This window comes from Phoxinus phoxinus (genome assembly GCF_949152265.1).
Source record: "Phoxinus phoxinus genome assembly, chromosome: 9".
NCBI lineage: Eukaryota > Metazoa > Chordata > Actinopteri > Cypriniformes > Leuciscidae > Phoxinus > Phoxinus phoxinus.
Window position 1 is genome coordinate 13,781,056 of NC_136884.1, and position 17,600 is coordinate 13,798,655.

General features: G+C 39.0%; 1 protein-coding gene across 7 annotated transcripts in view; it reads left to right on the top strand.

The window, feature by feature from the left end:
* Nucleotides 1-5,575, top strand: part of syt1a (synaptotagmin Ia) — a 199,228-nt gene extending 193,653 nt beyond the window's left edge. For all 7 annotated transcript variants that reach the window (XM_079622186.1, XM_079622185.1, XM_079622187.1 and 4 more), the window contains 2 exons: nucleotides 1,956-2,089; nucleotides 3,428-5,575. In XM_079622186.1, coding sequence (XP_079478312.1) covers nucleotides 1,956-2,089; nucleotides 3,428-3,637 — 344 coding nt within the window. In that variant the 3' untranslated portion in view covers nucleotides 3,638-5,575. The remainder of the gene's footprint in view (nucleotides 1-1,955; nucleotides 2,090-3,427) is intronic.
* The last annotated feature ends 12,025 nt before the right edge of the window (nucleotides 5,576-17,600 follow it).

Sequence of the window (17,600 nt, forward strand, 5' to 3'; positions counted from 1 at the left end):
CCACCACTAGGAGACACCTATGAGTCTGTAGTCCATACGGGACCGCATGCCTACAGTATGTGCCGGAGCCAATGAAAACATACCACATTAGAAACCAGGGCCAGTTTTATTTTCACTTGGATTTTCACTATCCTATTTAGATGAGCTTCTCAAGTGACTATATGAACCATAAACAGAAGTCATTACAAGCACTGCCAACTCCTTGAACCACAAACTTCTAGCTTGGCTTCTGTGTGAGTGTAGACTACCACAGATTTCCCAAACAACCTCAAACCTCAGTCACTCTGTTGCCAAGCAACCGGGAAAAAGCACCACCGTTAATAGTGTTATAGGCCCCGAGAAGTGCTGGTTAAGTTCAACATCATAAATAGACATGCTACATGTTTTCACCATTTTAAAAGTGTATGGAGTGAGCAGCCAGAGCTCTTCAGATCGTGCAGTGTTGGTGTAAGTTCAACAGGAGGTGCTGTGTTGCTCTATTATGAGAAATATATTGTTTCATCTCGCATAATCTGAATTAAATGCATCAGTGTTCAATCCGAATGTGATCCGACGGTCAGAGTGTGAAGCTCCACGGATGAATCAGGGAAATATGCAAGCATACTTTTTCATTGGATCTGAAATACCTTTTTATGGGTAATACCATAGAAATTCATTTAAAAGAGATTTTGTGCCATTTAGAGGCATACATGCCATACAAAAGCTCTTTAAGTGCTGTACAACATTTGCAACCTATACAATCACTTCATATCAATGAATTATTTACACAGTTTGCAGTCACAAAAAAGGTATTTTTTGTAAAAAAAAATTATATTTTTTGTAAAAAGGTACATATAAGAGTGTCAGGGAGAGAATGGGTGAAATGAAATTACATGTTGGACAAAAGGTAATTCTGAAACATAGTTAAATCTGTCAAGTTCAACCATTTCTCATCTTAATAACTGTTGCTATATCCTTTTTTTTATTGTAAGGCTCAGGAAGGCATACGATGTCACCGCTCTTTACAGACGCAGTATAATATAAAATACACACATTTGCTCGCCTTTTCAAAATGGAAGGTGTATAGGCGTAAAATCTGATATTTTGTTGATATTTCATCCTTAACTTGTTTTGTGAGGTTTCAATCAAAAAGCGATTCTAAGAAAGGTGAGTGCGAATCAGTAGTGGGTGAGGTAAACAGATGAAGAGAGATGCATGATGGGGACAGAATATAGATGCTGGAAATGATAGTGTTTTGAGGCGCAGGCAGAGATTGATGTGCCTGAATGGCAGTAATGTCACAGGGAAGAGACTGGAGGGCACACAGCTGCCATGTGTAAATAAAAGCTTGGACTATCCTAACACGTACCACTAGAGATCTGCTCTGCGGCGGAGCTTCAGTAGAGGCTGCAGATGTCGTGTGCCAGTGTGCAAATCAACACAGAAAAGATTTAGATAATGATTTAAGTTTTATTTATTTATTTGGAAAGGGACCATGTGCAATATTTAACATGAAAGTTTCCATTTAATGCACTGTGCCAGATTTAGCCTATGGCTAATTTCTATCCGCAGTCCCTTGGCAGGTCACCATTAACAAACCTTCTCACAATAATAAAATAACAACAAAAATCATGCATGATACATTTTTTTTAGGGAGTACGGAGTATTCCGGTGGGTAGGAGCTTTAACAGAAAAAGCTTGACAGTCCAAAAGCAGAATGATGAAAGTGTTCAAAAAAAATTTATTTTTATTTTTTGTTGACAAATGTGAGAAAAAAATAAGAATATATAGAATAAAAGATAAATAAATAAATATTTACATAATCTAGGAGAACTATAAATCACACTTTTAAAATTCCCTCATGTATTTGAGGTTTCCAAGACTGTGGAAACCTTTATCCTTAATAAGTTGGGGGACAAAAAAAAGTGAGTGAAAAATAATTTCTCATGATACGTCCGGTTCCTGTGTGTTTACAGATCCCTACGTCAAGATCCACCTGATGCAGAACGGCAAGCGGCTGAAGAAAAAGAAGACGACAATCAAAAAGAACACCCTTAACCCTTACTACAATGAGTCTTTCAGTTTCGAAGTGCCATTCGAACAAATCCAGGTAATGAAATTTGTCTTTGTACTGAAACTGAGCTCTCATATGGCAATGGCAAATTCCCAATGTAATCGTTGTCGAAAAACTAATTGTACGAACCCTGTGTCGAAAACACAGCCGAAAAGAATCTTGTGAAATGCGATAAGGCTCGGCATGAGGCTTTTAAAAAAAAGTTGTTGCTAATTAGTTGGAGAATAAAGTGGGTACGAAGCTAGTGCAACAAGAGTAAAATTGCTTCAAATTGATTCAGCATTTCACAGTTTAGAGGATACACTTTATGCTTTGAGCTGCTTTGAATTCAAAGTGTGTCTGGGGGTGTGTTAATCAGAGAGGCCTTCCTCCCTCCCCATTCTCAGACGTTTCCAAAAGCTGCTACCCCGAACTAACAGTTCCTCGCTCATTGTACATCCCTCAATATTTCATTATATGGCAAATTAGCTCTGTCTCCGAGAACAATAGCCCCAGGCCTGTTCTCACCGGTCAGTGAAATCCAAGCAGAGAGGTGGATCGAAGGATAATCAGGGCGCTGATGACGCTAATTCATATCGTCTGCTCGCATTTTGTGCGCGGGCGGATCAGGCTTCAAGCAAGCAAGCTAAGAGCGAGCCATTGACCCCGAACTCACACCGTTCAGTTGTGTGCTCGCAGTCAATTTACCGAGTTGTCCGGACCTCTTTGGTAGCACCCGCTGGCCTTTCTTTGGTATCTGCCCCCATGCTCTTCAAAGACTCACTCTACTGCAGAGTAACAGGCTCTTGAATAGACCGTCACACTGAGATAATTGTGGTGGAATTCAATGGCGTCAACTATTGCACCACTATGTGTATTTTCAGTCATTGTTAAACAATGTTACTCAAGCCCGGCAACAGTAATGTTTTTTTTTTTTTTGAAAGAAATTCATTCTGCAGGGATGCATTAAATTGATCAGAAGTGAGAGTAAAAACGTTCAGAATGTTACAAAAGATTCCCATTTCAAATAGATTTTGTTCTTTTGAATTGTCTATTCATCAAAGAACCCTGAAGTGAAAAAAGTTTTCACGAAAAGATTAAGCAGCACAGCCGTTTCCAACATCACATGAATAAATCATATATACTGCATGTGCTTGTTTAGCGCTCTGCCAGGCATATTTAAATAAACTCCTTGCCACCTTTTCTTTTGAAATGAGTGACAAAAGTCATAATTTTATTCAAAGATATTTGTGTGTGCATTTTCATTTGATCAGAAGAAGTAATAATTCATCAAGTGATGGAGGAACTGCAGGTTAACCTGGCATGTGTTCTAACAAAGTGAAAGTATTGCGTTACGTCTATACAGTAATTGTGTGTCTCTAATTTCTATTACAGAAAGTTCAAGTTGTTATAACTGTTCTGGACTATGACAAGATCGGCAAGAACGATGCCATCGGCAAAGTGTTTGTGGGCTTGAACAGCTCAGGCACCGAGCTCCGTCACTGGTCAGACATGCTGGCCAACCCGAGGAGACCCGTCGCACAGTGGCACGTGCTCAAGCCGGAGGAGGAAGTGGATTCCCAGCTGGCAGCTCAGAAAAAATAGAGCAGCCCAAGCCCCGCCCCCTTCCCCACAACCCCACCCGTGTAGTGCTCTTTACCCCGTGCGTGTAGATACCTCAGTGATATAAGGATCCACGCACCCTCACTTCTAATTTCGTGTCTAAGAAAACCGCCTTCTCGGACAACCCCCTTGAGATGTTGTGTTGTTACGTCAGTTTCGACCCCCTTCCTTCCTTCCTTCCGTCGATAAACTTTTCTCTGTCCTTTATTGTTTCACCTCCATCCACGACCTTAAAGTCCCCAACCAAATGCCCCCTTCTTTTAAGCAATATGATCTGTATAGATAGCGCATGACTGGAGGAATTTATTATACCACAGGTGTATATATCAGTATGCAGATGAAAATGATTTCTAGTTTATGTGTTTGTATGTTGTTACCCGTTTCCTAATCTGTGTATATCTTGATGTTTTTAATAAGATGTTCTATTTTAAATTATGTAAATGCAGACATAGAAGAGCCAATATTATATATAACGGGATTTAAGAATTTTACCTTATTGCATTCCACTAAAATATACGATATATCTCTATATAAATATTTACGAGCTAAAGAATTCCAACCTGCAAGACGCTAGTGGAGGTACACTCACTTCGTAAAGGACGGTTTGCGCTTCATGTTTACTTCAACAACAAAAAAAGCATACAGATGTACACGTTAAAGACACACAGAACACCAAGGCCATTAACTAATATGGTTTCATGGTATTAATGTAATATGCTGCTGGCAATTATACAAGCACATGATTGCGTAAGAACTTTTTGTACTAATTTATCAAACTGAGGACCTGTACGCTTTGCTTAAACCTCTATAACGGAAGGGATTCTTCTTACTTGACGAAAACCAATCAGCCTTTTCTTTTGATTTCTAATACGGTGATGCTGTTAACTTTTAGTAGAACTGGTCCCCTGTTTGCTTCTTTCTTGTTTTCGGTCCTTTGATTCCCGGATCTGATTTGGCACCTTCGCGAAAACTGGAAATTGGCAATTAATGGGACAGTCTCAAGCTGTAGCCATTGTTTCCTTGAAGCTTGATTTTGTGAATCACTTGCTTTCTTGTCGTTGGACTCGTTTCGTTGACGAATTTGTGGTTCAGCCTCAACAAAATGAAACCAAGAGTTTTGACTCTAGCTTTAAGACAACTATTTTTTAGATTAAGTCAACGTCTGAATATTTTTGGTAACTGCATGATTTTTTTTACGATCTTTGCTAAAGGCCGGGTTACGGGGGGATTTATTTACACCGGGGCGTCTGTTTCAAGAGACTCCCTTGCCTTCAATCAAAAGGTAATCAAACTTTGAGGGACGGCAACTTTCAAAGCGGTCGGTCCCGGCTAGTCGACGAGGAGGAGAGGCGAGCTTTTAAACACTGCCATTGTTTTTGGGGAGGTACGAGGCGCACGCGACTCCTCCTTCCACGCACACTCCGCTCGGATAGTGGTCGTAGCTTCGGTTCATCGGGAAACAATGTATTTTGGCCGCAACGGTGCCCTAAACAGCAGTTTTTGCTTTCTGTTGCCTTCTGACAGTGACAATAGAGTTAGCCATGCTTAACTGCCAACCCCTTCCCCTGTGGCTACTGTTTTGCACTGTATCTCTGAACGGACAACTGCTTGCTGGGAAACAGCGACGACGTCGACTTGCGGCTCAGCTCGCACGGTCCGTTCGTTTAAAAGCGGCCGGTTTGGACGCAATGAGCATTAGCGAATCCTTAACAATAACCGTAAAAGTTAATGGTCTGTACAGGTGATAACATTACATTCTAATGTCCTTTACTACGGGTCTAACAAGAGGACGAGTAGACGTTTAGTCCATTAAAACCATGAGTTATCTTGGAGGAACCTCTCACGTACACTAGATGCTAGCTTCAGGAGGAGTTTCTAAGTGTTTGCAATGTTATTGTGTAGGTGATAGCACTATTACTTAAAAATAAAAGGAGGAAAAAAAGCTGTTTGTCATTCCATAGGAGTCTCTAGGGACTGAGTTGTGTATCACTGTGACTGCGGTGTGTGCTTAGCGTTGTAGTTTTCAGTAGGTCGCGGCCATCTTGTACTGTAGTGATGTTGTGCTACCATCCCCCTATCACACGACGAGAGTACGAAAGAGGGGCGCGCCAGCGAGAAATCGCCAGTTTCTAATAACCGTTGCCGTCCGAGCGCGCAAGCAGGTCAATTCACACAGCATTTTGTTGAGCACTGTGCAATACTTGTATGTCCATTCCCTTAGTCTTTAAAGGGGCGGTATCACTTGATAGGGGTTAAAAAAAGACAAAAAACACAACCCTATTCAGTGGGGCGACGCATCCATCGACCGTAGTCTGGTTAGGTCACAGCACACGTGTGTAGTTTGGAGCTCAACATCTGTAAACTTGTTAAGGATTCCTCCGTTTTTCCTGTTGAGTTTTCCTGCACACAGATTTAACCATCCAAACATTTGGGTAAACGTATGTAGGATGTACCCCCAAATATGAGATTATCTATCTATCTATCTATCTATCTATCCGTCTCTCTCTCTATATATATATAAATAAATATATATATAGGCTATATATAAAACCCTTCCCTTTCAGAATAGGTGTATATATTTTTATATTTGTCCTGATATCATTTCCTCATTAATTGAGATCACCTGGATATAAGAGAATTGTATCAATCTTGTTATCTGTTGTACTATTAATATGATTGGCTGTACCATTTTGTTATCGCTGTTATGATTACACTCATGACTATTACCTGGTTATCGTTCCTTTAGTGCCCTATTGAAGACCATTTTATATTCATTATGGAACTCAGAATGTACAGTATGGACTGTGTGTTTTGTTTCTACTTTTTATCGTGGGACCAAGTATAGTTGGCACTTTCATTTCAATGTTGCAATAAATATTGATTCATGTGTTTTATTCATAGCTGAATATGATTTCTTACCCTGTCGGGGAGATCGAACCTATAGAGAAGATCTCCAGAACGTGTAATCGCAACTATAAGTAGGCCTACAATTATTCCTCGACTACTCCTATGTTAACTGATGTACTCTCATTATCTACGATATCTTAATACAAGAGGCTTGTTTATAAAACAAGGATAAAATGCCGTTTTTAGAGTCACGAATTGAATACAATACCACACTCGCTTCGTATGGCAAAAGGGTGTTATCGCACTATCAGGTGTCTGCACGTTAGGTGTAGAGCCGGACGTACAGTAGAAGACAGCATTGCTCGTTGCACCTCAGAGGTTTGTAAAGTAGTCTGAAAAAGCCATTTCTAGTCCTGCAAAGCAACGCTATCTTTTACTAAAGCCTACCAAAGCACGCAAACAGCTCCGACGACTTGAAAAAGAAAAAAAAACAACGCCCTATCGCTTAGCGTACGACGTACAGTACAGCACATGCATACAACCCTCTGATACTCTGCTACAACGAAAAGCCACCTTTCAAGAAAAAGCTGTGTAAAGAATTAGAATCTGATGCTGTAGGGAGATCCTAGTTGCCTTTGTGTATATCAACTGCCTGCTTGAGTATTTTTGTGTGTGGAAATTTTCTCTGTAATCTTGTAGACCTGTTCGGGGTGTTTTTTCCTGCCATACTGCTCGCCCCAGCGGCGAGCCGACAGTTATTGCTGTGTATACCTTCATTTTTGATGAGGTGTTTTACAATTTCGTTTCACTTTGTGTAGTGATTCACTCTGTGGAGTTTCTGACTGTTGTTATATAACTTCATATACACAAATGTTCAATAAAACTGTTTTATTTCCTGTTGATACAGAACCTTCTCAGGAGCTCTTTTTTTTTGTAAATGACCTTCATTTGAATCTTCAAACTGCAATTGATGAAATTAATGTACTCACTGTTTCCACCAAAATAGTATCATTTTGTTGTTTTTTGTACAATAAAATGTAGTAACGTAGTAATGTAATGAAGCAAAACAATCTAGTTCCACAAAGAGTCCATGATGTGTAATAATGAATGATCAGGGTTCCAAGTCATGGAAATTATTATATTGACATTTTTCCAATTATATTGAATGTTCAGCTTTAAAATATTGACTAAATCAACTAGAAGTTGCTTTACGTACAGTAAGTGTGATTTCTATCAAATTAAATATTTTTTTAAAAATCCTTATCCAGCAAGCATGTCATTTAAAATCACTTGCCAAAACTGTGTTTGCCATAGTCATTGTAGGTGTTTTTTTATTCTATTTTTTTTTTCTATTTAAGAAATGCCTCAGTATTGTCTACAGCTGAGAAATAATAAATGATGTTAAATTTGACAGCAGAGGCTGGAGGTTATCCTGTCGATAAATGCCCCATGACCTTCTCTGTAAGGTCAACTTTTGGAGCCCTGGTGGTCAGATATGGAAAAGGAGATTATACATTATATATTCTCCATAAATAGTAAGACTAGTATAGTAGCATTCTCTCTGGATTTGACATTTGAAAGCGGATCATGAACGCCAGTGGGCGATATATGGATTCTAACACTGATTCTTACCACTATTGAAAATGAATCTGAATCTTGAGGGTCAAGTGTGAAATATCAAAGGTAAAACAACATTTCTGTCTTTAGTTCAATATCATCTTCCATTTCAGGCTTACCGAGTGCGAAGCCCACAGAGATATCCTCTGAGCGGATTGGGGCTTGGGAGTGAGCGCACGGAAGCGCTGATAATGAAATATGGGCTCCTTGAAGAACAAGATAAGAGCGGGGCTGCGCGGGGGTCTCTGGGCTATCAGCGCCACACGATCAAATGCATTTCGGTATACATGACTTTGACCATCTCGCACCATTACGTACACATTACTCAGCTGCCGGCCGCTTCATCTGTGAGTAGATCTTCAAGGTCTGCTTAAGAGCAATGAATACGAGATGAGACCTGGTGTCTGTGCGCCTTCTCACAGTCAAACTCAAGCACGAGTGCAGAATTTAGTCATGATCTGAGGTTACAAATCTGAAAAACCTCATGTTACTTTCCTGAATCTGTTGCTTAGCTGAGATCCAATACAAAAACATTTATGAATTATTGAGTAAACGTAATTTGGTTTATGCAATTGCTACAATAACACGTAGTGTGTCAAGTTTATTAGCAGGTCCTTAAAACAATAATGAAGTGACAAGAACATCTGGTTGTGACTCCATAAAAATTAAAAAAGCATTTCCCGTTAATTTCAGAGGCAGTTGTTTTTGTGTTTACCTGTATGTTCAAAACAGCCCACAATGTGAAATAATATTCAATATGACAGTGAATGTGATTCTCACCCAGGGGACCGGGCCACATAGGGCGCCTCAGGAAACTTCTAAGGGGGCCTTAAGGCTTAAAATTATTCATAATAAAGAGAAAACAAGCATTAAATTAAGCTAAAACCAACAAAAAATCATGAGATTTCTTATTTTAATTTACCCCCTTTAAACTAAATCGTATAACTCTGTTAGATCGGATGGAATCCACATGTCAGAAATGTCAAATCCGACCCGGGCGCCAGATCTTGGCGAGAGAAAGACCGCTATTGAGAATCCTTAGATCCTTCAACTGCATGGGTATTTTTTTTACAATTTATGAATAGGCGCCTATATATTTTTTGAGGTTGGTTATGCCAAGCTCTAAAATATTTTATCATGTAGAAATTCTAGGCTATGTCAAATATTCAAAAGTAGGCCTGATTTCCCATCATACCCATCTATGAAATAAACAACTGGAAAAGCCATGGCCTTTGAATGTGGACAATGGAATATGAAAAATGTGAGCCTGTCGTGCGTCTGTTTCTGCCAATAGAGGGCGCTGCTCGCTAATTGCAGCTTTAAGGTCGTATTATGCGTCTTCCTCTACTACTCATTACGTGCTCTCTAGTTTATTGAGAACGACCGAGAGAGTGTCTGTCATCATCGTGTCATCAGCTTCAAAGTAAGACACAAAACAACATATAAAGTCCTAAATGCATAAACTTACACAAGTACTGCGACTGGCTGCTTTTCGTCGCGTTCCATACATATAAAGAACTAAGATAGCGCGCGCAGGTTAATACGTCACACCACACGTATCTGCACGTGTATACATTTTGCAAGTTCAAAATTGCACTGTAAATGCGCTAATATTGTGCTCGTCTATACTCAAAACCCTTCTCGAGCCCCATGTCTTCTGTTCCATCCCGTTTTTTAACAGGTCTGTATGCGCGCCTAGATGTGAAATGAGACCGTAGTGCGAAGTGTGAACAGTCAGATGTGGCTTGGGCAACTTTAGTGAAGTAAAGTCAGTTAGCCTAATAAATGGTTTATATATAAATACGCCCTCATATAGTAAAATGTCTTTTTAGACGTTCCTTTCAGCATACTACTAATGGCCTGATATATAGCCTAAGTATATTCGCGGTTATTTAGACTAATAATATGAAGTGTTATGAATAATAATAATGTGAGGGCTGCCGTTGTTAAATGGCTTTTTTGTTGTTGTAAATTAATCATTGGTAATAATAACATTGATAAATGGTAATAAAATCCAATGATACAGTGATTGCAATGATATATTTAAGAAATCTGGTTAAATTTTTAATAAGTGCAATTTTATGTTCAACCCAGGGTTGCCAAGGTCTGTACACTTTTAAACTGATGCTGTGGATTGATATGTTTGTTATTTAGTTATTTTTCCAGAGGACTGGGGTTTGAAATATAGAGCACATTTATTGTTTGAGATTTGACTAACCAACTAACAGTCAGTCTGTCGGTCGGGCAGTCTGTGAATATGAGTGGTGTGAGGGCTAAATATCCTCACTGATATAGTGAAATATAATGTTAACCAACTTCTAAAGACATGTTAGCTATGTGTAGTTAAAAATGCGCATAAATAGGCCAAATAATGTTTATATTGTAATGTAATGATGTGCTTGTTTCTTGTCAGGCAAAGACAAAGAAAACATTATCAACCTGATATATGAAATGTCCTCTCACTAAATGTAGTGTGTGTGTGTGGTGTGGTGTTGTGTGTGTGTGTGTGTGTGTGTGTGTGTGTGTGTGTGTGTGTGTGTGGCTGGGGAAATTATGGTCATGGACATGATGTGTGTAAATATGACTACAGACGATAGCAATCCGGTTGTTAAGTGTGTTGTTGCGCATCAAAGTTCCCAGTTCCAGAAAGCAAACAACAAACAGTGCTAATGTACATTTATGGCGGGACACCGAACTACTGAAAAATCTTGACTTCGTTGACATATATTTGAGACTGTAGTGTACACCTAGAGTTGTTTATATTTTTTCACCCAAAAACGAAAATTCTGTCTGTAATTACTCACCCTCATGTTGTTCCAACCCAGTAAGACTTTTGTTCATCTTCAGAACACAAATTAAGATATTTTGGATGAAATCTGAGAGCTGTCTCACTCCTTCATATGCTGCTAGGTAATTGCATCTGCTGGCCCAGAAAAGTTAGTAACACTGTTAAAAAATTAAAAAAAAAAAAAAAAATTCACAAAAAGTATTATCGTCGCTTAAACTGTAGGTTGAGCCACTGTAGTCACTTGGACAATTTTAACAATGTCTTTACTAACTTTCTGGGCTGGCAGATGAAATTACCTTGCAGCCTATGAAGGAGTGAGACAGTTTTCAGATTTCATCAAAAATATCTTAATTTGTGTTCTGAAGATGAACGAAAGTCTTACGGGGTTGGAACAACATGAGGGTGAGTAATTACTGACAGAATTTTCATTTTTGTGTGAACTAACCCTTTAAAGCTTAAATGAAAAGTTTGCTAGACCTGAATAGTGTTCATAAACGGCTATTATTATTTTATTTACAGCAATTGTATCCACGTCTAAAATACATACAGAATCATACATATTTTGCATGTAGTGTATAAAACCATGTACATTTATTAAATGTAGCTGTGGGATAAAATGTGCCAGTGATGCTAAATTGATAGGAAATATTGCTGATTATAAATAATTTATATTCAACCATTTTGAAGTGACTCTTTCGGCAGGTTACATCATAACCAAATGTACAGTGTATGCTGTTAACTACATTTTTATAATGGGTTTACTAAATAGTGAGAGCAATTCTATGGCATAGGGCTGGTTTTGACCGCAGAACCAGAATCCCACCTGTCTCAAGGGTGTTCTCGTCCAGCTCCCAGTTTCCTATGAGATTTTGTTCTGTAGGTCTTAATTCTGAAGATGAGAGAAAATATATATTTTTGGTCTGTATGGCATAGCTAGGATTTGAGCAACCAGAGTGGAGTGTGAATCCAGAACTGTACTGTCAAACATGAAGCCTCTGAAGAGTCCTCAGAAGGGTGAGATGTCAGGTTTGTTCAGTAGCCGGCGTCGCTCTGAAGAGTCAGTTTGTGACTTTTGTAAATTCACTGCTGTTTGTCTCTGTAGCGTCTTGTGTTGCTCCGTGACTAGATGATCCTCTCTAATAGTTAGGTGGCCCATAGTTACTCCTGATACTAATCATCCTGTGTTCAAATCCTACACAAACATGCGATTAGTTCCTTTTGTGAATGGGCGTTTTCTGTCAGCAGGTGTGTAGCAGGAGCGGGATCTGATTTGGTTCTATTTAAGTCTTTTTTTGCATCAGTCTTTACATCTTTTGGAGTCCGTTGTTGTTGGTCGGTGGCGGCTCTCGTTTGCCGGGTTGTGGAATATCTGAGATGTGACTTACTGTAATCCGGTGATTGCCGGTGCCATGGTAATTGGCCTTTTGAATGACTTGTAACTTACGGTAAACACAGCCTTTTCTGACGCAGCTTCAATTATAGTACCCCTATTATGTTATTTTAAAGGTTCCTAATTTTTTTTGGGAGGTCTCCTACAACAGGTTTACATGCATCAAAGGTCAAAAAACACTTTCATTTTCTCATATACATTACACACATCAACACATTTCTCAAAGACTCTAAAACGACTCGTCCGAAGATTGTCTGATTGGTCAGATGACCCATTCTGTAATGATTAGTCTACAACTTCCAGAGCTTGGAAAGGAAACGTCCATTATCATAACTAAACTTCAGCTCCGGAGGCTCCCTAAAGCTCAGCGATTCTCTTTTATCGTACATTATGAGATGTTATCAGCTGTAATTCCTCAACATCAGCATTAACAAGTGTATGTCCATCAACAAACCGATGTGTATATTTCTAATTTATTGCGGTGCACATGTGGGAACTGTATCATTAAAGGAGAACTCCGGTCAATTTTAACATTGAGCTCAATTTTTAGTAAATTTGGAGTGCTGTCAATACAGAGAACAACGACAAAAATCGGTGTTGCTTACACCGTGTTATCCTCTTTTTAAAATTTGCACCCTATTGACTTGAATGGGGTCTAATTTTAAACCTGCTTTTAGCCTCTTAACATCCTTGATGTGTCATTACAAGTGCCCAGCCATGTTGAGTGATTCCTTCAGAGTGAACACGGTGAATCTGACTGCAGTAGATGTGAAAGATATGAATAAAAATGATGTTATTTCAGCCAGCGCACATACCTGTATTTAGTTCCTGTTTTCGGTCGAAGTCCAAAGTAGTCGATTGTCGAGTTCACGCGCGTGATCTAAGTAACTAAACCTATGCGCGTCAACTCGACAATCGACTACTTTGGACTTCGACCGTAAACAGGAAATAAATACAGGTATGTGCGCTGGCTGAAATAACATCATTTTTATTCATATCTTTCACATCTACTGCAGTCAGATTCACTCGTGTTCACTCTGAAGGAATCACTCAACATGGCTGGGCACTTGTAATGACACATCAATGATGATAAGAGAAATAAAAGCAGGTTTAAAACTTGCCCCATTCAAGTCAATAGGGTGCAAATTTTAAAAAGAGGATAACACGGTGTAGGCAACACCGATTTTTGTCGTTGTTCTCTGTATTGACAGCACTCCAAATTTACAAAAAATTGAGCTCAATGTTAAAATTGACCAGAGTTCACCTTTAACAGTGCATATGTTAGCCAAACACTAACGTGAATGACAGATGTAATATTAAAGTTAGTAAAACAAGTATTGGACGGGTTTATCCTTTATCATTACTCAGTAGAAAGAACAAAAGACAATCTGCATATGGACACAATTCTAGGTGGAATAGTGGGCCACAGCTGATTAACATACTTTTTAGTAATACTGTAATAACGTGAGTTAGCTGGAGACCTTCACAATATAAAATATAAAACACAAAACTATGTATTTTGAACACCCGGTCGAAAATCTATACAGTTGGTATATATTGGTACTGTCCCATCTTTAATTGATAAGCATTTTGTGTAGACCTCGTGGAGATCTGAGAAGCACTCGCCGAAAGTTTATACTGCTGTTGTATCGCTATAATAATTCTAACCACTGAACCTCTTTGGAAGTGTTTACAAAGAGAATTTGCTTTTGCAGAGCAGAAAACAGTGTTTGAGGGCTTGTTTAAGTAGACGTTTGCTGGCAGCCAATGAAGACCATAGGTGGACTTTATGCAAATTTGTTACATTGTAACCCATGAATGTTGTGGAAGTAAGACTGGATTACTGACGACTCGTTTCAGAAGTTCAAAATCTATTATTTCTTTTGGGAGACAATAACTTTATTTATCGTGCACTTTGATCTTAAAGGATAATTCCGGTATTTAACACCTTGAGTCTATATTGTAGTTTGTTTTGGATGAACAAGAGTGGTGGACAACATTTTTTTGACAATGGTTCCTCTCTCGAGTTTTTGACTATAATAGAATTGGCCATGGACCCATTTAACATTGGAGTCAATGGTCATGTCTGAAAATGTCATTAAAACAGCCAATAATGTTCGTTTACAAAACTGTTAAACTCACCGAGTGGTTAGTGGTGTTCGTTGATTATTATAAACAATATATCGTCGCAATATATGATTCCAATCCGTTTATTTTGCTATAGTGGAACTATTTTTTCAGACACTTCACAACCGTGTAACTTCCGCTCAATATTTGAATCTGAAGCGTTAGCACACTCCCGACCACTTGATGGCGATAACCGATGTTTATGTCTCGCGGGACACTCACGGTCACAGTCGAGTTCAACTTCCTATTGCACTGGTCAGTGGTCACGTCTTTCAATATTTTCAAGGTTTTGTTTGTTTATTTCGCTTACTCTCCCGGAGCACAGTTGCTCTGCTCGCTAGCCTTATGAGAAACGGAAGCGAGCAAAAAGACTACATCGACCAAATGTAAACAGCCCCCTTTCCGTTTCCGGTAGCGCATTTATGTTAACGAGCACTCAGTCCTTCAACAGAATTCAATGGGATTTTACAAAATGACGAATAAAACACGACAGAAACTGTATTTCGCAACACTTTTTGTTTCTGGAACATCAACTAACATCACTAATCACTCGGTGAGTTGCACAGTTTTGAAAACTAATGTTAAAGGGGTCATGACATGAGAAACCAAATTTGCCTTGATCTTTTGGTATATAAGAGGTCTTTGTACCATTAAAACGTCCTGCAAGTTTCATAGCTTAAGATGTCCTCCCCATTATAAACGAATCATTTATTTAATCAAGCTCTAAATACAGCTCGTTCTGGATCCATGGTAAGAAGTGACGTCACGGTACGAAGTGACGTACCAGCGTTTGCATATGACCGCCTCCAGCACAAGACAACTACGCTCATTTCGTATCGTTGTCGCGCCCGCGCACTGCGCGCCTCACAAGTGTTCAGTCGACGGACAGCGAGTGGCTCTGTGTACAGGGAAATTACGATGCTGCAGATGTGCTGTTCCTGGCTGTGGACAAACAACATCTTTGAATACGCTGCGAAAGATCCAGTCGTCAGGGAAAAATGGATGCACTTTATTCTTTGCGGACGTCTCAGTCACGGCAGTGTTAGTTTAAGCGTTTGTTCTATACATTTGAAGGATGACTGTTTTGAGAACAAATCCCAAAATGATGCTGGCTTTGCCAGAAAACTGTTGCTCAAAGATAAGTCCGTGCCGACTATTCTGGGCTCAACAACGACGACGCAAACTGTAAGTAATGTGTTTAAAACTTTAAACTACTTTTTAAATACGCTGAATCCGCAAATCCTCTGGCTGGGGGCGTTAATAATTGATGCATAGGCACTGACGTTAGCCAATCATAACAGTGGGCGTTAACACTGAACTCTTAAAGGGGAAACACCCCCAAAACAGACTGTTTGAATCAGAGGATGAGAAACAGGGTGGGAAAAGGTCATAAATCACTACATTTTAAAAGTTTTTTGTAAAAAAAAACTATAATTATAGTACTATAATTATAGTTATATAGTACTATAATTGCACCTAAGGGAACATAATAATAAAATAAAAAAAAACATGTCATGACCCCTTTAAAGGTTGTTTTAATGACATTTTCGGACATGCCCATTGACTCCAATGTTAAATGGGTCCATGGCCAATTCTTTTATAGTCAAAAACTCGAGAGAGGAACCATTGTCAAAAAAATGTTGTCCATCACTCTTGTTCATCCAAAACAAACTACAATATAGACTCAATGTGTTAAATACCGGAATTATCCTTTAATAACTTTGCAGAGCTTTGCTATTATAACACTGATTGAAAGTTAATATCGGAAAAAAACTATTTAAACCTACTTCAACTACTTAATGTTACCAATGATATCACATGCTAGTACGCAATAAATGCAGCTGTTCAGCACAAAAGTAAACACTGAAATATTTACAAGGAATCCTAGTGTGTGAACGATCATAAGTTTATTTGCAACTTCTATCAGTCATGTGACCATGAGGGTCTGCTGTGTCAGTCCCACTCTGATTCACAAAGCTAGTGTTTAGAGTGTTAAAACAGAAAATCGATTTGTGATAACTGAAATAAATATTTAATCAATTAAAATCGATTTAATTTAATTCCATCAAATTTGAATGGATCTTAACGAGGGCGTAGGACTCCCCTGCCAGTTTGAACGCTGCTTTATTGTAATAGCCTACATTTTGAATATCATGATGCAGTGAATTTAGCGTGAGACCAGGGTCTGTTTACATCAGTGCTTAAGCAACAAATAGTTGTAGAGGTGGAGGAATGTTAAAAGTTCAGAAACGGATGTGTTTGCGTCTCCACTCTTCCCAGTAGAATCCACATGGCTCTTTCTCCATAAAAATGCTAATCCAGACGCACGTCTGTCCTGGAGCAGCAAAGTGGGGGAGATGAAGCAATTACTAAAGCATTAGCGTGATAGCAGACGTTCCTCTTGGGGTGAGGGCTCTAATGACCACAGAGGCGTCGCTTTATTAATATGCAGGAGTCCCTGCATCCTCTAGATAGCAAAGCCTTCTGCTCGGTAGCCTCTGATTGGTTTTATGAATGCCTCACGATTTCCCGCGGCGCCAATCTGGGCCTGTTCTATTCACAGAGGACTGAATCTCACAGCATGAAACACTGGGTGAATGTTGTAAAAAGTGTCAAGATGATGTCAGGATCAAAGTTTAGCCAAAAATCAAGATAAACCAATTCTACTTAAACAAAAACTTATGTCAGAGGTGATTCTCAAATTTAATGCAATTTAAAAGTATAGTTCACCCAAAAATTAAAATTGTCATTATTTAATCATGTTGTTGCAATTATGAACATAAAATAAGATATTTTGAGTAATGTTTGTTTCATTTGTATGTTTTTGTTCAAGTCCATGGTCCCCAAGATTCTTCAAAATATCTAAGAAAGTAAGGGTGTGTTCCTAGTTGGATCAAAAAAAGGAAACGATGCATGTGGTCCTGGTTTGCTTTGGAGTTCACACTGTCAAGTTTTTTTAAGACTAAACCTAAATCCTATGACTAGAAAACCCAGGTATGCTTGAGCATTCTGTCCTTTTTAGAATGGCTTCTTGTGACTCGTCCTGTTTTTGATTTGTTTTGATGTCTTTGGTCCATGTTGTGTTCATATTTCAGTCGAACAGCACCAGAGTCCTTTTGGAAGCAGACCAAGACCCAGTTTGTGTGCTTGGTGCACACCAGAGTTCGGATGGCAGC